The following is a 20,751-nucleotide window of genomic DNA, read 5'->3' as shown; positions in this document are numbered from 1 at the left end:
GGAGCAAAAGGGAAGCTTATCTGGTTTTGGAATTAAAGGGGTCCCCAGTGCTGTGTGATGTTTTCTAATGAGGGGGAAGGGAGAGAACTATTACAGAGGCTAGTCTTGTGGTGTGTTTCTGCAGTGGTCAGTGCCATGGCATGCTATCTTTGTTAGTTTTTGATATTACTAGGTTGCAAATAGTACCAAGTATGACAGAAAGCTTTCTCATTAAGATGAGAATTGCAGGCCCTTAACTGCAAGAACCTTTTGTGTAGACTCCCCTTGGATTTGACTTGACCTAAATTGATTTGGCAGCGTTCTTTCAGAAAGATGGTCAAATGTTTAATGACTAGAGATTTATTACTGGTGATTATGGTGCCTTTCGGTGCTGCAGTTGACAGCAGGTAAATTAGAAGCTCCTGTTCCCTCTCAGACTTGTCCAAAGTATTACTTGGTTTGTTTGAATGCAGCATCACAGGAATGATGTATGCTGACCTGTACTATTTAGTTATTAGCTAAGCGCACTTGTGCTGTGAGGAAGTAGGACTTTTAAAGTTATAAGCAGGGGGGAAAAAGTAAAATCAAGTGTGTATGAATTTTTCTGAGCCTTGCTGATGAGGTCACAAACTCTGGTTGAGTTCGGTCATTTTGCAGAATACAGTTTAGTCATAGAACATACATTGGTAAGTCTTAGAAGATCACCATTAGGCAGAATTGACTGTTTTCACACTTGTGTTTTGCTGCCATGAGAAGGATGGGCCTGATTGCATTCTTAAAGAAGGTTGTATTCGTTGTGATTAAGCAGCAGAGAAGAATTGAAGCTCAGGTTTGGTTTAAAGGGGACTAGTTGACCAGTTATCTTAGTGTGTTGTGATATGGATTTCTAGGTGTATCTCCAGTTATTCTAAGACTCCGGTCAAGGCAAAGCAATATAACTTTTAGGATGTATAAAAGTCTGTGAATTAAAAGTATGAACAACTGTTTTCTGTGGCATATAAATTCAGTGGGTAGCAGTAGTGCCAACTCTGTTCATACTGTCTTTTCAACGATCCTTACTCTTTTCATGAGTGGCAAGAGAGGGCAGCTAGTTCCCCAGTGTTCTGCCTTTATATATAGGCAGCAGAAATGTGTTTATTTAATAATCAGGCCAGGTGATAAGGAAATCTATGTGCTTACTGATAAACTATGGTAACAGAATAAAGGGTTAAAGGTTGGAGTAAGGAGGTGCTCAGTGCTGTTGTGATTGAGTTTCAATTTACACATACCAGGATTTCAACCTTTTCAAGACTGAGTAAAAGCAAATTTAATAGACACATTGTGCGAAGACACATTGTGCGAACAATCCTCTAAAAGCTTGAGCCTTTCACACAGAAGAGGGAGACCTTCTCCACATAGCTTTGGAAACTGTACTTTGCTTTTTCCCATAGACTTCCTCACCCTGTTTCTTAAGGCAGGTATTTTTTGTGTTGATTTTGAAAATGGGGAATAGTTGTGCATAGGTTATTCGTTATTCTGTGACTTCATAAATAACTTCATATATAACATCAGGGAAGAGGTTTCCATTTGATGAAGCCTTACAGAAGCCTTGCACTTTCAAGAAAATCTGAATTTTGTTCAGCTGCTTTTTCTTACTTTTTTTTTTTGAATTTGAAGTGGAACTAGTCATCTAGCTTTTGGGAAAGAATCTTAAGAGGGTTTTGGTTTTAAAACATCCTGCTGATCTAAGTGTCCTTAAAGAAAACAAAGGAAAGAAGAGTGTTTTCTGTTTTTCTTTTTTTTTAACATGCTCACTGCCACCTGTATCTTTGTTCTACTTGGGAAATTCATGTCCATATCTGGACTATTGTGTATGCATTTTTACGCAGACCGAAGTAAGAGTGCTTGTAGGCACTTAATTTCATTCAAAAATTACACCATACATAACACTTAAAGATAGGTTTAGGGAGGCAGGTTGCAAAGTTTTGGCTAAAGCTATGCTGCAATACTTCAACTGATTGTCAGACAAAGTAAAGTGTAGGTTGAAGAGAAGTTTTGCTGTTTAACTCTGTGCAGATAATTCCTTTTGATATAAGGAAAATAAGTTATGAAGTGGCCATCAAGGTAAAGGAATAGAGAATATATTAGTGCATCTACTGATGTCTAGGCTTGTGGAGTCAGTGTAATGCTTAGTAGATATTGGAACAGATATACTATTTACTATAAGCCCTCCACAGCCATCGAAAATGTGGCTTTGCTTGTGACTTCGCTTTTAGAACTTCTTTTTCCTGTTCAACTTGTGGTATTTGCAACAGAACTTAAGTTGCACTTACAAACAGCTTTTATGCAGGGTCTACTCAGGAGATTATATGGATGTAGCAGTGTTGGTTTAAAATCAATTCCTTGCATTGCACTGAAACACAATTTTAGAAACCGTTACTGTAACACAGTTAGGAATTGAGTTCAGGAGAAACTTAATGTTCCTTTTACTATTCTTAAATCATGATCTTACCTTGCCTTTGTACTCACTGTGTGAGTACCTTGGTGTTCTTCAAGGGTGCACATAGTTCCATAGAATTGAAACGGGACTCTGTGGGCTTGAAATTGACTGTAAGCTTAAAATATTTCACTGAATTGGGGTCATGAAGCATGCGCCTTGGTTTTGTGATGCTATATGTTAGCTGTAGAAGACCTGTAGGAAGTGAATACTGCTTTCTCTGCTATTGTGCAGGTTAATGTCTTGGGTTAGTGACTCAGTGTTACCAAATCTCTTGATGGTATCTCAAAACTTGAGCAATTTAATGCTTTTTCTGCTATTTATTAAGCCCTATGTTTTTGAATCATGTTCGTGTTAAAGCAAAATAGAAATCTTAAGTTAAATTAAAAAAAAATCGAAAAGGAAAATCGGGCATTGATGAAAGCTTAAAACTTTGAAGAAGTGTAATGCTTTCATAGAGAATAAATAAAATGCTTTATTCTTGAGCAAAGCTTATAACTTGGTGAAAACCAGATGCTTGTTTTTCCACCCAGATTGGCAGCTGTTGGAAGTACTTTGATTCAAACATGCTTTTAGTCCTGACTGATTTATGGTTGCAGCTGAATAACTTCAATAACATGAAGCTAATTGTTGCATTTTTTTTCTTCTTCCTAGGGTCTAGTTTCAAATTTAACTCTTGATCAAGATATACTTGTTGAATGGGAAATCTATCCTCTAGACATAGATGGAGCAGTGAACCATTCCATTCATGGCTACCCTGACCAACCAAAGAGATCTGTTGGCAATCCACTGAGTTATGAAACACCTACTTTTTACACCGGTAGACTTTTAATTCCTGGCGGGATTCCAGACTTGCCACAAGACACCTATGTCAACTTTCCTGGCTGGACAAAGGTACAGATTTTTGCTGTAAAAAGTTGAGGTCCGCTCATAGAGAGATACTGAAAGTTCTATGGAAGGTCAAAACCCACCTCTCTTAGGCTGGATAGAAGGAGGTTATAATGGCGGGGTGAGCCAAATACATTTAAATGACTAGGAAATGTATTCCTTGGTAGAAGTAAATCTGGAGATAAACCATTAAGAAGAGTGAAACTTATAATCCAAAGGCACATGGTATAGGTCTAGGAAGGGGAGAATCACATAAAAACCCTGTAGTTTTTCCTAGAGTGAGAAAGATCAACTATCAGACTTGATAGAAATGCTGCATTTAGTGGTAGTGTTTTGGATTTTTTTTGTCTCAATGTGTTGTATAAACAGTTTTTGGAGGGATAGAATGAATTACATGTCTTGAGATGAAACAGTTCTTATTCTGGAGAAAGTGAGATGCTACAGGACACTTCTCTGATTACACTGATTAATTAAAAGTAACTAAGAACATATTTTTGTTGCTGTGTGAGAAATATGGATCCTGTTACAAAGCACAGGGGGAGTTGGACACTGCTAGTAGCATGCCCATAAGTATGGATCCAGACAATGTTACAGAATCATCTAGGTTGGAAGAGACCTCCAAGATCACCTAGTCCAACCTCTGACCTAACACTAACAAGTCCTCCACGAAACCATATCACTAAGCTCTACATCTAAACGTCTTTTAAAGACCTCCAGGGATGGCGACTCAACCACTTCCCTGGGCAGCCCCTTCCAATGCCTAACAACCCTTTCAGTAAGGAAGTTCTTCCTAATATCCAACCTAAACCTCCCCTGGTGCAACTTCAGCCCATTCCCCCTCGTCCTGTCACCAGGCATGTGGGAGAACAGACCAACACCCACCTCGCTACAGCCTCCTTTAAGGTACCTATAGAGAGCGATAAGGTCGCCCCTGAGCCTCCTCTTCTCCAGGCTGAACAATCCCAGCTCCCTCAGCCGCTCCTCGTAAGGCTTGTTATCCAGACCCCTCACCAGCTTCATTGCCCTTCTCTGGACTCGCTTGAGCACCTTGATGTCCTTCTTGTAGTGAGGGGCCCAAAACTGAACACAGTACTCGAGGTGCGGCCTCACCAGAGCCGAGTACAGGGGGACAATCACCTCCCTAGCCCTGCTGGCCACGCTGCTTCTTATACAGGCCAGGATGCTGTTGGCCTTCTTGGCCACCTGAGCACACTGCTGGCTCATATTCAGCTGACTATCAGCAATACTCCCAGGTCCTTATCTACCAGGCAGCTTTCCAGCCACTCATCTCCCAGCCTGTAGCGCTGCTTGGGGTTGTTGTGCCCCAGGTGCAGGACCCGGCACTTGGACTTGTTGAACTTCATACAGTTGGCCTCAGCCCATCGGTCCAGCCTATCCAGATCCTCCTGCAGAGCCTTCCTACCCTTGAGCAGATCGACACATGCACCTAACTTGGTGTCATCTGCAAACTTACTGAGGGTGCACTCGATCCCCTCATCCAGATCATCGATAAAGATACTGAAGAGAACTGGCCCCAGTACTGAGCCCTGGGGGACTCCACTAGTGACCGGCCTCCAACTGGATTTAACTCCACTCACCACGACTCTTTGGGCCCGACTACCCAGCCAGTTTCTAACCCAACGAAGCATATGCCAGTCCAAGCCATGAGCAGCCAGTTTCTTGAGGAGAATGCTGTGGGAAACAGTGTCAAAAGCCTTACTGAAGTCAAGGTAAACCACATCCACAGCCTTTCCCTCATCCACTAAGCATGTCACTTTGTCATAGAAGGAGATCAGGTTAGTCAAGCAGGACCTGCCTTTCATAAACCCATGCTGACTGGGCCTGATCGCCTGGTTGCCCTTCAAGTGCTGCGTGATGACACTCAAGATAATCTGCCCCATGAACTTCCCTGGCACTGAGGTCAAACTAACAGGCCTATAGTTTCCCGGGTCTACCTTCTGGCCCTTCTTGTAGATGGGCATCATGTTTACTAGCCGCCAGTTGACTGGGACCTCCCCTGATAGCCAGGACTGCTGATAAATGATGGAAAGCTGCTTGGCCAGTTCTTCTGCCAGTTCTCTCAGCACCCTTGGGTGGATCCCATCCGGCCCCATCGACTCGCGTACAACCAAGTGCTGTAGCAGGTCGCCAACCATTTCCTTGTGGATTGTGAGGGCCACATCCTGCTCCCCATCCCTTTCCACCAGCTCAGGGTACTGGGTATCTAGAGAACAACTGGTCTTGCTGCTAAAGACTGAGGCAAAGAAGGCATTAAGCATCTCAGCCTTTTCCTCATCTCTCGTCACTAAGTTTCCCCCTGCATCCAGTAAAGGATGGAGATTCTCCTTAGTCCTCCTTTTTGTGTTAATGTATTTATAAAAACATTTTCTGTTATCTTTAATGGCAGTAGCCAGATTGAGCTCCAGGTGAGCTTTGGCCTTTCTAATTTTGTCCCTACACATCCTTACAACAACCTTATAATCCTTCTGAGTGGCCTGCCCTCTTTTCCAAAGATTATAAACCCTCTTTTTCCGTAAGCTCTAGCCACAACTCTCTGTTCAGCCAGGCCGGTCTTCTTCTGCACCAGCTCGTCTTTGGGCACGTGGGGACAGACCGCTCCTGAACCATTAAGATTTCCTTCTTGAAGAGTGCCCAGCCTTCCTGGACTCCTCTGCCCTTCAGAACTGCCTCCCAAGGGACTCTGCCAACCAGTGTCCTGAACAGCTCAAAGTCTGCCCTCTGGAAGTCCAAGACAGCAGCTTTACTGGTCCCCCTCCTGACTTCGCCAAGAATAGAGAACTCTACCATTTTGTGGTTACTCTGCCCAAGACAGCTCCCGACCACCACATCTCCCACCAGTCCTTCTCTGTTTGTGAACAGAAGGTCCAGTGAGGCACCTCCCTGGTAGGCTCACTAACCAGCTGTGTCAGGAGACTATCTTCCACGCTCTCCAAAAACCTCTTAGACTGCTTCCTGTGAGCTGCTAATGCCTGTCTTCTGGAGTTTACCTGTAACTGGACTGAGTAGGTCAAATTGTGACTGACCAATCTCGTGGCCTTCTATGAAGGAGTGACTGTATCAGTTGACAAGGGAAGACCAACTAATGTCATCTACCTGGACTTCTGTAAGGCCTTTGGCAGGGTCCCATGCAATGTCCTGATCTCCAGATTGGAGAATGAATGGCCCACCCTTCAAATCCATCTGTGGCTAAAGAATTGGCTGGAGGGCTGCAGCCAGATAGTTGCCACCAGTTGCTGCCATGTCGAGGTAGAGCCCAGTGATAAGTGGTGTTCCTCAGGGGTCTGTCTTGGGACTGCTGCTGCTTAATATCATTACCAGTGACATAGACAGCGGGATTGAGTGCATCCTAAGCAAGTTTGCAGATGACACCAAGCTGAGTGGTGCAGTTGATACACCAGAAGGAAGGGATGCCATCCAAAGGGGCCTGGACAAGCTTGAGAAGTGGGCTCACGTGAACCTAATCAGGTTCAACCAGTCCAGGTGCAAGGTGCTGCACCTGTGCTGGGGCAATCCCAGACATGAGGACAGACTGGGAGAAGAACTCATTGAGAGCAGCCCTGCAGAGAAGGACTTTGGGGTTCTGGTGGATGAAAAAAGCCAGCAGGGCGTGCTTGTGGCCCAGAAGGCCAGCTGCGTCCTGGGCTGCATCAACAGAGGGGTGGCCAGCAGGGCGAGGGAGGGGACTGTGCCCTTCTGCTCTGCTCTTGTGATGCCCTACCTGGAGTGCTGTGTCCAGGTCTGGGGCCCCCAGAACAAGAAGGATGTGGAGCTGTTGGGTCCAGAGGAGGGCCACAAAGATGCTCAGAGGGAGTACCTCTTCTACAAAGAAAAGCTGAGAGGACTATGGTTGTTCAGCCTGGAGAAGAGAAGACTCTGTGGAGACCTCACTGCAGCTTTTTGGTAATATTGAAAGGGGTCTTATAAAAAAGATAGTGACTTTTTACCCATACAGATAGTGATAGGACAAGGGGGAATGGTCTTAAACTAAAAGAGGATAGATTTTGACTAGACGTAAGGAGGAAATTCTTCACTCGGGGGTGGCGACGCACCAGAACAGGCTGCCCAGAGGAGCTGTGGATGCCCCATCCCTGGAAGTGTTCAAGGCCAGGTTGGATGGGGCTTTGGGCGGCCTGTTCTAGATCATGGTGGCATCCCTGCCTGTGGCCGGGGAGTTGGAACTGGGTGATCTTTAAGGTCCCTTCCAACCCAAGTCATTTTATGATCAGAGAGCACTGCAATGAGAAGTTTGTGTTCCCTGAATGGGAACTTCTGATAGGGCTGGAGAATAGCTAGAACAGAAAAGAGTGTTTTCACATCGCCGTGGTTGAAACAGCATACAAGATGAGTATGCAGCTGGAGGGAGGCACAGACAGCAGAATGTGTGCACTGAAGTGCCACTCCTCTTAGAGGCCTAAGCATTCAACTCTAGGCTTCAAGAGTGCTGGTGTTAGGTAGCGAAGTTAATCCTTTCTGAAGCAGTTTACTTACTGTTATTAAAACAGAGTAGGAGATGGAGGTGCTGGGGATCTATCTAGAGCTTTGCAGTGGTTAAAGCACTTCGCAATATGCAGAAGACTGATTCATTGCAGACATTTAGTGTTGCAGGCATTGAGCTTGGATGAGGAAGTCTCTTAGTCCCTGTTCCTATATATGTGCATATCTTACACAATCACAGAATAAAATCCAGCGATAGCTATTTGCACAGGAACTGGAATCTGGGACTTTTCCAGTAAATTCTGTGACCCAGTGAATCACAAACCATCTTCCTGTCTTTGAAATCGCAAATGAGTCCATTCTTAAGAATTCTTATGTTTCAGTGGGAATCTTTTTCCCTGACCTATTGGACATAGAAATTTGTTTTATATGGTCTGTATACTATCTGAAGAGGTCAAAGTGAAGAGATCCCAGAGAAACTGTAAATATGGTTATTGGATTGATCCTTCATCTTTGTAGAGATTGGACCAAAGTTTTAAATAAGATACCCAGGAGTAACAAGATTGAGGTGAAACTGGGTGTGGGGAAAAGAAAGGCAGAAACTCAGACTTGTAGATAACTTTACCAATTAGCAATGCCTATAAGGTAAAGGGCTGTAAGAGTTTGAATTCTACTCAAGTCCTATTGGATCTGGGCCTTAATTCCTTGAGGCACAGCTTTATAAATTGCTGATAACAAGGTGTGGAGAGGGACTTCTAATAGGAGCTAAAGGTGTTTGAGTATTTGAAAAACTGTGCAAACAACTCTTAAGAAAACATGCAGTTTTAATGATTATCTTGCCTTTCCATATTAAGACAAAGAATATGATATGCTGGACAGCCCAGAAGAAGGATGTGGCATTAACAGTCATGTCTGATGGTTGTAGCTCAGTTGCCTGCTGTGGTTTTTAAAAGCTTCGCTATTAACAAAATTTCCCCCACCTTCACTTAATGAAGCATGGTTGCGCTTAAGAGTATGTCCTTCTGGATGTATGGTCAGATTTATCGTGTGTTTTGTTTGTTTTTTCTTAAATTTAGAGTCAGGATTGTTCTTTATTTCTGTGGAATCATGGGTTGTAGCTGCTGACCCTGATAAAGGAAATCTTTCTGAAGATAGAGATCTATTCCCTGTCTCTTTTTCTTTTTTTTTTCAAAGGTATGTTTGTTGGCAGCATGTATGATGCTGTGTTTTCCTATTTTGGGATGTACAAACTCCTGAATATGCAGTCTTTAGAAATTGCAGTGTTAATATAATGTTCCAAATGGCAGTTTGGAAATGAGAAAAGAAATTCATAGTTTTCTTGGAAAACTGAGTTATAACCAGAGATTAAGATCAGAAACAGACCTGTGTGATTGTACCTGCTGTGTTGTAACTCTAATGCAGCTGATTCCTACACTATACTCCTACTTCCCAGAGGGTTACAGTCACCCTGTATAGTAGCTAGTCTACTGTGTAGTGGGTACATCTACAAATGCATCTTGTGGGGGGATAGCTTGCATTAATGCTATATTCTCTTCTAAAAGTAGTATAGAAGCAAAGTAAAGAGCTTGAATAAATAGTTCTTCTCTTGTCCTTTAATACAGCAGAAACAAGCCACAAAGCGAGATGAACTTGATTTAAATATTTTAAAAAAAGTTTAAAGTCAAAGTTTATTAACATCTTGGCACTGTAAAAGATAGGATCTTACACTGAGATAGTGGATACGGAGACAAAATAACTCATCTGCATTTGCAACTATACAATCTCCTTATAAAACTTCTCTCACAAGTTTCATAAAAATAATTTTCGTAAATGCTTGAAAAAGAAAAAAGAATTACCTCCAAAATACCTTGAACAGTAATATTTTAGTATACTACAATTGTGCTTTTATAAATCTTTTATAAGTATTATTTGATGTTTAATTATCCCACAGGATGTTAAAAATCACCAAGAGTGCAATGAGTCCTTATTTTCCAGTGACTCTCTGGAAAATCACTCCAGTGATTTTATTATTTTTATCAATTTACATCTATGCCACAAATGAGTTTGTTTTTCCTCTACGTTCTGATTACCAGAGGCCACAGCAAGAGGGAAAACAGATGAAGTTATCTGTTCCCATCCTCTTCCTTGCTTGCCAAACTGTCAATTGTCTGACATGGTGAAAAGGATGCTTAAGAGGAAAAAAGCAAGTGGTTTGTCCAAATCAGCTTATGTCTTGTTTAATGAATCAAGATTCCATTCAGTTCAGGAATCCCTTTATAATTCTGCCGAACATTTGGCAGCTTATCAATTTAAAGACTTCTGGAAACACCTGCACTTGTTTCACTCCAATGTCTCTACTTTCTGATGTATAAATGACTTATTTTATTTCCTTTTTACTTGCCTAATTTTATTTTCAATTTTTAACTTGGGATATTTATAATATTAGAAAAGTATTTTGTTCTGGCCACCTCCATTAAAAAAGTAATTTGAAGAGTTTGTATGACAAATTAACTACAATGTCATTGAATTCACATTAATAATAGCAAAACATCAAAGATTCACTGATGTAACTAACTAAAACAAAATACAGCGCTCTTGCAGTATCGTTTCACAATTTATTTTGCTGACTAAGCTATTGCAAGTATAATAGACATCTGAACGTCATGTGTCTAGACAAGCTGTATATATTTTTCTTGAAATCATAGAACAGGAAAGCAGCATGAAGATAGCATAGCATTACACTTTTGCAGAGAACAATTAGCAGAATTAGGATCTGCTTTCTTCTTTTGAGAGTTCTTTCTCTTTTTAACAATCAGCTTCAAGAAAATACAATTTTCAGGGTTTGCTTTGGTCTGAAACTTGGCACAAAATTCAGTATCAGGAATCTGCAATTCTGTTTTCTGAAGTATTGTCATATTTGGCATGACTGCAGTATCTGACCACTTTGTTTTTAAATATCAACTCATCAGGGAATTTAGATTCTTTTGACAATTTGTAGCAATTTCTTCAACAGATTCTGTCCTTCAGTTCTATTGAACTGAAATATCAAGAAAATGCAGTTACTATGTGAAATGTGTTATGCTTAAAGTTATTTAGATGTTTGATCTCTGTCAAATTATTAAAACTTCATTATGTTTTCTCTTTCTTTTAACAGGGGCAAATTTGGATCAATGGCTTTAATCTCGGTCGCTACTGGCCAGCCCGTGGTCCTCAGTTGACCCTTTTTGTTCCAAGGAATATACTTGTTTCATCAGTGCCAAATAACATAACAGTACTGGAACTGGAGCATTCTTACTGTAGCACCCAGGCATGCGAGATAGAATTTGTAGACAAACCGGTTATCAATGCAACTACACAGTACAAAAATGTTCCCCACCCACTCTTTTTTAGAGACATGTGGCTGAACTATCTATAATGATTTGAGTGTTTCCTTATCTTCCCCCCAATTTGCTTCTTTTTCCCTTTAAACATACTTCCCTTTTTTAAAGAGTCAGTGTAAATTAGTAAGTTGTTTAGCAGAGACAGCTTCTTAAATTCAAATATTTTTTTTTCAGGCTGGCCAGACTTAAATACTGAAATTCTCTTGAAAAAGAAAAGTTGTAGCTTTAGAGTTTGCCTTGAACTGTGAAACTGAACTCATCTAGAAGATAATTTTAGCATCGAAGTATACTAAAAATGCATAGAATCATAGACTATCCCGAGTTGGAAGGGACCCATAAGGATCATCAAGTCCAACTCCAGGCACCGCACAGGTCTACCCAAAAGTTTAGACCATGTGACTAAGTGCACAGTCCAATCGCTTCTTAAACTCCAACAGGCTTGGTGCTGTGACTACTTCACTGGGGAGCCTGTTCCAGTGTGCGACCACCCTCTTGGTGAAGAACCTCTTCCTGATGTCCAGCCTAAACTTCCCCTGCCTCAGCTTGACGCTGTTCCCGTGGGTCTTATCACTGGTGTTTACGGAGAATAGGTCACCTGCCTCTCCACTCCCTCTCACGAGGAAGCTGTAGACCACAATGAGGTCCCCCCTCAGCCTCCTCTTCTCCAGGCTGAACAGGCCCAGTGACCTCAGCTGCTCCTCATACGTCTTCCCCTCTAGTCCCTTCACCATCTTCGTAGCCCTCCTCTGGACACTCTCCAAGTTTAATGTCCTTTCTGTACTGTGGTGTCCAGAAGTGCACACAGTACTTGAGGTGAGGCCGCACCAGCGCAGAGTAGAGCAAGACAATCACTTCCCTCGACTGACTAGCAATGCCGTGCTTGATGCACCCCAGGATACGGTTGGCCCTCCTGGCTGCCAGGGCACAGTGCTGGCTCATATTCAACTTGCTGTCAACCACAGCCCTCAGATCCCTCTCTGTGGGGCTGCTCTCCAGCGTCTCGTCACCCAGTCTGTACGTATAGCCAGGGTTGCCCCATCCCAGGTGCAGGACCCAGCACTTGCTCTTGTTAAACTTCATGCGGTTAGTGATCACCCAGCTCTCCAATCTGTCCAGATCTCTCTGCAAGGCCTTTCCACCCTCATCCGAGTCCACAACTCCTCCAAGTTTGGTGTTGTCGGCAAATTTGATCAAAACACCTTCTAGTCCTACATCCAAATAGTTTATAAAAACATTGAAAAGGACTGGCTCTAAAATGGAGCCTTGGGAGACCCCACTAGTGACCACCCACCAGCCTGATGTGGCCCCATTTACCACAACCCTTTGAGCCCTGCCTGTCAGCCAATTGCTCACCCATTGTATGATGTTTTTGTTGCTTTCCTGTAGGCTGTTTGCATTACAGGAACCTTCTGCTTTTTTTTAACCATCTTTTGCAACTGGAAAGAAGCCTACAAAAGGGCTGCACAGTCCCATGACCCTGCTGGTTACTCATGAATGCTTGGTAGGTCCGTGCTGCCAATGGACTAGACAACTTTCAGCTGATTTTTGTTACCTGTTTAGTATCAGTATCATTTTATTCTGCACTGACTGCCGACGTTGAATGGACCTGCTTTTTTCACCTCCATGCAAATGACCTCTGAAAAAATCCATTTGGTTTCCTATGGGAGCAGTGACAAATGTGGAAGAGAGCACTCATGCAAGCTGATCCAAACAGCAGTAATGTGGACAGTGGAGAGTGATCTTGTAGTCTGCTTCTATCCTCTCTTTGAAAGCCATTTGACTGCTTCATTTCTACTATCTCCAGAGACTTAAATTAAATTGGCAATTACAAGAACAGTAGTGAAATTTAGGCTGTTTTGGTTGGACCATAGCCTCTGATTAACTTGCCTGCAGAATATAGTCTTAAAATAAGCCATTTTTCCTTTTAACTGATTTTTTTTTTAATGGGCCTGTAATGCCTCTTCTTCATAGGCCAGAACCTTCAAAGTAGAAGAGAATTCAAGTTCTTTGAATACAAAAAGAGAATTCAATTTTTTTAACTTAAGTCATGCCTTGTGTTTTGTTCCAGTAAACTGATAATCTAATCCAGTAAACTGATAATCTAAATGCCTGGTATTTGCAAAGATATGTAGTCGTTGTTGGAAAAGCTGACTTTCTACAGGAGGCTGAATCTTCTTTTTGATTCTTAGGATTTTGGTGTCAATCATGCAAACTCTTTGGTGAGATGTAAACAAAATATTAAGATGACAAAACCAAATATTTTCATAATCTGTGGTTGTTCCCTTTTTATTTGTCTCATGTTATTAAAATGGTTCTTTAAAGATTAAATTCTTCCTGTGTTTGTTTCAGAGGGAGCAAGTGGAGGAGGAAGAGTGATTAAAATATTAAGTGAGAAATGAGGTTGTAAAGTCTCTATGGACAAGGAGTTCTTGTTGATGTCTCATTTGTTTTGTTCTGAAGACTTGTGCGAAGTGAAGCAAAACAAAATAGTTGTAAGAGGCTGCAAGGTCCTCTGAGGTGCCACCCTCTTCTGAGATAGTCAGGTTTTTGCACTGGCTTTCTTCTCAGTTAATGCAGACTGCTACCCTCACTTGAGGAGAGAGTAGAAAGGATCACCACTACATTATCAAAACCTCTGCTATGTGGTTGATGAGCTGACTGCCACAGGGACTTTCAAACCACTCCTGTGCGGTTCACTTGAGCCACAGAGCTCCTAGTCTGAAATTCTTACCTCAAATGCCAAGTCTTACAGCTGGGAGCTGCGTGTGCAGTACTCGAAACACTTCATTTTCTGTTCTGACCCTAGTTCTTTTTATTCTTTACATCATCCTTATGCAGACCTTGGAAAATGCTCTGCAGCTAGTTTATTATGAAGTATTATGAAGTATTAGTTACCTCAGAGCCAGGTCTTGAATGTAAGGAATGGAACAGAATTAGTTTCATACTGGTTGTGGGTTTTGTGGCTTGAAGTGTACAGAATGACAGTACTATTTAGATGCAATTCCTACAACGGTTCAGTACTTTAACAGCCAGGAGTAATTTTATTTTTCTGTCGATTAGTTCTGTAAAGAGTGTAAAAAAATTTGTAGTTCTTATCACTTCATTTGTTTTTCCATTACATTAGTGAAAAAAATGTAGTATAATCCATAATATTTATTTTTGTCATATCTCCATGTAATATTACAAGCATGAAGGTTTTGTATCAAGGATTGCAAATATTAATCTATATAAATGTAACACTACCGGGAATAACATGATAAAACAAGCTTAAGGTTTTCAAGTAGGGATCTAGATAGCTTCAATAACACACCTGCCTATTTACTGCTTTCTGTGATCTGTTGCCTACAGAAAGGGACTGAAAGTTAGGGCCCTGATTCCTAATCCTGGTCTGCATACGATAAAAAAAAACAGGTTGCCAAATGGTGTGGCATTTATGTGAGTACACAGAAGGGAGATCTCTCTGAGAAGGAGTATTCAGAGTGCATCGCTACCAAGGAGAGCATGTTGCTTCCTTCACCCATGGGTGTGTCCGTGGGTGCTGCAGGTTTGTCTTCTGCCCTGCCTGTGTCATGCACTGGGCATCTGCATCTGCACCTTTGCTGCTGCTGCGTGGCTGGGGCTTATCCTAGATTTCCTAGCTTTTGTGTGCAGTCTTCCTGGGACTAGTTTCCCCATGCTGTCAGAAGTTTGCCTGCAAAGTGCAGCTGTAGGAGGCTCAGCTTAGCAGAGGTATTTTTCCAGAACCGGAGTGGGATTTGTAAGCTTAAACCGCATTCCTGCCTACACACGAATGAAGGCCTTTTAAATGTTACTTGGGATGAATGAGCAAGGAGGTAAATATGGACTGGTGAACGGTGTGCACTATGTGGTTGAATTCTTTACGTATTGGTAAGACTACCATTTCCCTTATGTTCATAGCATAATAATAAATCTAAATGTTAACCAACACTTCAGCCCCTCAAAACTTCAGTCCCTGAGTCTAACAAGGTTGAGACTTGGCCTTCTCCATGTTCTGTTAGCCTCTCAATGCCCTTTGTTGATCTTTGCAGGCAGCACTCTCACCTTGTTGAGCTCTCCCACCTTTCTGAGCGCTCCACAGTGTCCCTGCTTCCTTTTGTAGTTTTTGGATGATGTTTGCACAGTTTGAATGTTAACATCAGTATGAATCTAGAAAATATTCCTGACTGAGCAGCAAACACTATCCACCTGGCCAATATGCATCAGGTGTTCAGAAAAGGCAATTACAGAGAAAGAATCTCGTGTTTAACAGTGTGCTCCACAGGAGATGACACACTATTATCCAGGTCAGGAACATGACCTGTTAACAAAGCACTGAGTTTGGACTGCAAGGGGAAGGAGTCTATTCCCTTGGGGGAAGGAGTCTATCCTCAGGGCTCAAAGGGTTGTGGTAAATGGGGCCACATCAGGCTGGTGGGTGGTCACTAGTGGGGTCCCCCAAGGCTCCATTTTAGAGCCAGTCCTTTTCAATGTTTTTATAAACGATTTGGATGTAGGACTAGAAGGTGTTTTGATCAAATTTGCCGACAACACCAAACTTGGAGGAGTTGTGGACTCGGATGAGGGTGGAAAGGCCTTGCAGAGAGATCTGGACAGATTGGAGAGCTGGGTGATCACTAACCGCATGAAGTTTAACAAGAGCAAGTGCTGGGTCCTGCACCTGGGATGGGGCAACCCTGGCTATACGTACAGACTGGGTGACGAGACGCTGGAGAGCAGCCCCACAGAGAGGGATCTGAGGGCTGTGGTTGACAGCAAGTTGAATATGAGCCAGCACTGTGCCCTGGCAGCCAGGAGGGCCAACCGTATCCTGGGGTGCATCAAGCACGGCATTGCTAGTCAGTCGAGGGAAGTGATTGTCTTGCTCTACTCTGCGCTGGTGCGGCCTCACCTCAAGTACTGTGTGCACTTCTGGACACCACAGTACAGAAAGGACATTAAACTTGGAGAGTGTCCAGAGGAGGGCTACGAAGATGGTGAAGGGACTAGAGGGGAAGACGTATGAGGAGCAGCTGAGGTCACTGGGCCTGTTCAGCCTGGAGAAGAGGAGGCTGAGGGGGGACCTCATTGTGGTCTACAGCTTCCTCGTGAGAGGGAGTGGAGAGGCAGGCACCAATTTATTCTCTTTAGTGACCAGTGATAAGACCCGCGGGAATGGTGTCAAGCTGAGGCAGGGGAGGTTTAGGCTGGACATCAGGAAGAGGTTCTTCACCGAGAGGGTGGTCGCACACTGGAACAGGCTCCCCAGTGAAGTAGTCACTGCACCAAGCCTGTTGGAGTTTAAGAAGCGATTGGACTGTGCACTTAGTCACATGGTCTAAACTTTTGGGTAGACCTGTGCGGTGCCAGGAGTTGGACTTGATGATCCTTATGGGTCCCTTCCAACTCGGGATAGTCTATGATTTTATGATTCTATTCACTTTGGGGCAAGGAGTCTCTTTTCTTTGGGTGGGCTTGGTTACTTTGCTTTAATTGGATGACTGCCTATACAATTGCAATCGTCTTGTATTCTAATTTTGGACATGTTCAAATCACTGAGGACAACAACCTCTCAGTATATGTAAAATTGATATTCTGACACTTCCTGGAAACCCATCCATGTTTGAGCAAATACCTTGCAGTGTTGACAAATCTTAGCCTGGTCCTCTGACATTGACTTGGTTACTTACCTGGCATTGTTACCTCTACCAGCAGGAAAATACTTGAAAATGTTTGTTACACGGCTTTGCAATTGCTCATTTTCCCTGCTCTGCTTGCCCATGCTCTCACATAACTTCCCAAAGAAATCTGATTGATGTGTAGTCACTGCATTTTCTCTTTGGTTTGTTCTTGTACGCATCTTTTCAAGGTTTCAAACACCATTTTAACAGATAATACAAGGTGAAAGTTTTATGAGAGGTGATCTAGCCGTGTGCCTCTCTACCCTAAGCCAACATAATTTGTACCTCAAGTATTGCCAGCTCATTTAAACTCTTTTTCATTATTTCCTGAGATGGAGACTCCAGTTTTTCCTAGGGCAAGCTATTCCAGCGTTTACTAGTGTTTATTAGGAAACTTGTCAACAGCTAAATGAAAATCACATTGCTGTATATAAGCCAACTATCACTTTTACCATCTGCAGTTGACATAAAGTAATTCTTTGTACTGTGAGACTTCTGTGCCATCTCTGTTATCGTACCTCCAGGACGGACTGGATTTACAGAAATATAAAGAGGTGCAGAGCAATGTAGAGAAGTTGGAGCAAGGATGCAAAGGGCGCTAGATTCTCCTCAGTGACGCAGTCCAGGTCCTGCAGCAGTTTTTCTGAAAGAAACTAAGGGTTGCAAGAAAGCTACATTGGAAGCCATGACTTAAAAGCATAGTAGCCAACCTCAAGGTCCGTCAGAAAGACTGCATGACAAAAGGAACTGGATAGTATAGAAGGATGGGGTCTACTTTAATGATTCTCTCTCAATGAGAAGGTAAAACTGGGTGGGAGATGATCTTGGGACTCATACAAAGGGCTGAATGGAAAAATGTTGGGAAGATGTCACAGGGATCTTTGTCCTGCTTTTCATAACATACATATGTTTAAATAACATACATATGTTTAAAAATCCCTTTTCAGAAGGGATTTTCTGTTGCTTATTATGTTATCAAAGATGGGAGTAGTGAACTGGAGTTCCCAGCTTTGGCGGTAATCTTGAAGGTATGTGTTACCTACAGATGCTTCACAGAACCAGTCCTAGTTTCAGTGCAAGCCCCTTTCAGTAGGATATATGGTCTGTGTGGCTAAGGAATCAGGGATGTATTTAAGAATTTTTGTTGTGAGCCTTAGCACATATACTCGGCTCCCAAGGGGCAGGTGTATATAGCACTCAAAAGTCAGGGTCTTAGGGAGGTCCCACTTTTAACTGTGTTGTGTTGTAATGGGAAGCACCATCTTGCTCATAAAACTCCCCAGCATGCATTCATACCAAGATGCTTGCAGTCTGCTAAGATCCCTATCTTGCACTTTGGTAATGTGTTTACACCTACATGTCTGTAACTTAGCCTTTTTAATTTTTTGGGGACTAGGAAAGGTAAATCCTAAGTGGAGCTGGGAATTGATTTTGAAATTCTCCAATAATTCTCCAATAGAAGGGGTCTGTAGTAGATCTGTTGAATACTGGTGCAAATCCTGTAGGAAAAATACAGCCAGTACCTGTTCTTCGAAAGTACTTTTCTGTTAAGTCTCTACAGTCATTCTAAATGTATGCACTATATTTCTTTAAGCTTAGTGCTTGGGTAGGGTTAGTACTGCTACACTGATATTGACTGGGCATTTTCAGTATTGTCTGGAGTTGTGGGCCAGAGCACAGCTCTGAGCACAGTGTGGAGAGATGTCTAGCAATTGTGGGTTATCTCTCTAATGCTTTATATAAGGAATGATTCCTTTCTGTTTCCTCTTTCTTTCTTCCTTGTGTCTTACTGGTTCTTCCTTCTGTACCAGGGAACCTTTGAATGTAGAGGAACCCCAATAATTTCCTTCAATGTGTCTTCAGTTGCCTGAAGTGATCCCTACCCCTTGCACCTAGCCATCATTAGTTTGCAAGCTGGATGAAGATGCCTTTTGCAGGTCCTACAAATCTTCATCAGGTACACACAGTGAATGCCCTTTGGATCAGTACTCTAGAATTAGCCAAAAGTTGGGAATTCTGCAATAGTGCTCTCAAAAGCACTTGCCTTGGGAGAGAGCGAGTGGCTCTGTGTTGTGTGTGGTGATGATGACTGTGCAGGATCTGCAGGTATTCCTGCACTATGGGTGAAGGGGCCTTCTGTAGTATTGGCAGAATTGTTGAGAATAAGAAGGAAAAGAAATTAATAGCTCACTCTTTGCCTTCTTTAGGCCCTGGAAGACTTTAGCCTCTGACATAAAGATAGGCCTGGACACACACTCTATGTACGTTCTTTCAAGCTTACTTTTTTTATTTTTCTGCTCAGTTTTAGGATGTGGTTTACATTAATCATGAATAGGTAGATCCTGTGCTATGAAAAACCTGAGAACTTAGCACTGAACACATAAAGTGCTAGGGGTTAGCACGATTTCCTGCAAAACTTTGCTGAAGTAGTGACTTCTGCCACATTGCATTCCTATATTGCTTTTTTGGTTCTTTGATCCAGAGTAAATATCTACATCATAAGCCAACCTTAAAACAATGCGAGTCTTTTGACTACAGCACCTGCAGACATGGCTTTATTTAAGGCACTGAGTCCATCTAGTGCACGTTGAAATTAAAAAATAAAGTGCTGCTGGTTGGTATCTGCTGAAGCAGCTATTTTTTCACTTTTCCACATCTAGCCTCTCTGGTCTATTCGTCTTGACTCAGAGGTGTTGAAGAAAACCTATTGCTTCTACAGATCCTTTCTAATTTCAACTGTCTGACACCAACAGACAGCCAGTGCTTTAGTATTAGCCAAACTTTGGACTCCTCTTCCACCCTTTTTTCAATAAAAGTTAAGATAGCAACCAAAAAAACACCTAAGCTTGATTACCCATCCTAGGAAACGAAAGAAACTTGGATAGAAGGTGCCAGTAATTGAAATGCACGTGTATAGAAGCTAGTATGCTGAAATAACCCAAAAGGCACTTTAAAAAAATCTGATGAATAGAGTCTGTGCAAAGATGATAAATTGAGATTACTGTAGTAGTGTACCTGACTTATATGCAGCTAGTTCCTAGTTTCTATTTTACATACAGTACCACACAGTGCTGGAGGGGATGTTTAAGCATTACAGAGATGCAAGCAAACAAGAATATTAAGGGTTCCAAAACATCATCTGAATAAGAAACCTTGTGAAGACAGAGGGGAAAGCATAATAGTTTGTCAGAAAAACAGCAGTGGTTTTTAGGGTTACTTTTTATTTTTCTTTTTTCTTCCCCAAACCCAAGCAAGCTCGGAGGGGAAAGAAAATATCTTTTTTAGTGCCTCCAACCACCAACAACTAGCTACAGGCTATGGCATTGCATCTCGCTGAAATGGAGAAGGTGAATGGAGCTGAGCTCTGTAGTTTTCATAGCCACAAGTGGAAAATTTTACATGAGCTGGGGTGAAGATTCAACCCCCCTGCTTGGATGTGCAGGGTGGGAAAAATATCCAAGTCCTAACAAAAAAACCTGCCCAACTGTTAAGGTTGTGAACACTCAGCTCTGATGGTACTTGCTGCCCAGGTGCTTATCGCTATCTTGCTTTACATTTTACCCTTGGAATTAAAGGCAGAAAACATATTTTTTTTCTGACAATTCTCAATATGCATCACATATTTTCAGTTCTTCACAAAATAATAAGGCTAGGTGATGCCTGCTTTGGTTTCACTCTAGGTTCTAGTGAGCAAGTGTCTTCTTTGGAATACAACCACGCTGTTGTACTTGTCCTGCAGGGTGGGTGCAAGAACATTCAGGGATTCCCGCCATTTCTCTTCTCTCTGTGTTGTGAGTTTGTCAAGGGTCTGCCTCATCAGTGCAGCAGATGAGAATTTGCTCATTTTTGCTCAATTTTGTCTCTGAGGCTGAGGCCTTCAGCCTTAAGTTAATCC

General features: G+C 42.4%; 1 protein-coding gene across 5 annotated transcripts in view; it reads left to right on the top strand.

Moving 5' to 3' along the window:
* GLB1 (galactosidase beta 1) overlaps nucleotides 1-20,751 on the top strand; it is a 96,504-nt gene that overhangs the window by 37,864 nt on the left and 37,889 nt on the right. For 2 of the 5 annotated variants that reach the window (XM_040546844.1, XM_040546845.1), the window contains 2 exons: nucleotides 3,110-3,349; nucleotides 10,953-13,506. In XM_040546844.1, the coding sequence (XP_040402778.1) occupies nucleotides 3,110-3,349; nucleotides 10,953-11,213 (501 nt within the window). In that variant the 3' untranslated portion in view covers nucleotides 11,214-13,506. The other 3 variants (XM_040546846.1, XM_040546847.1, XM_040546848.1) reach the window with 2 other exon arrangements.

Source organism: Cygnus olor, chromosome 2 (assembly GCF_009769625.2).
Source record: "Cygnus olor isolate bCygOlo1 chromosome 2, bCygOlo1.pri.v2, whole genome shotgun sequence".
NCBI lineage: Eukaryota > Metazoa > Chordata > Aves > Anseriformes > Anatidae > Cygnus > Cygnus olor.
Note: the sequence above shows the minus strand (reverse complement) of the source record. Positions and strands in the feature narration are given on the sequence as shown.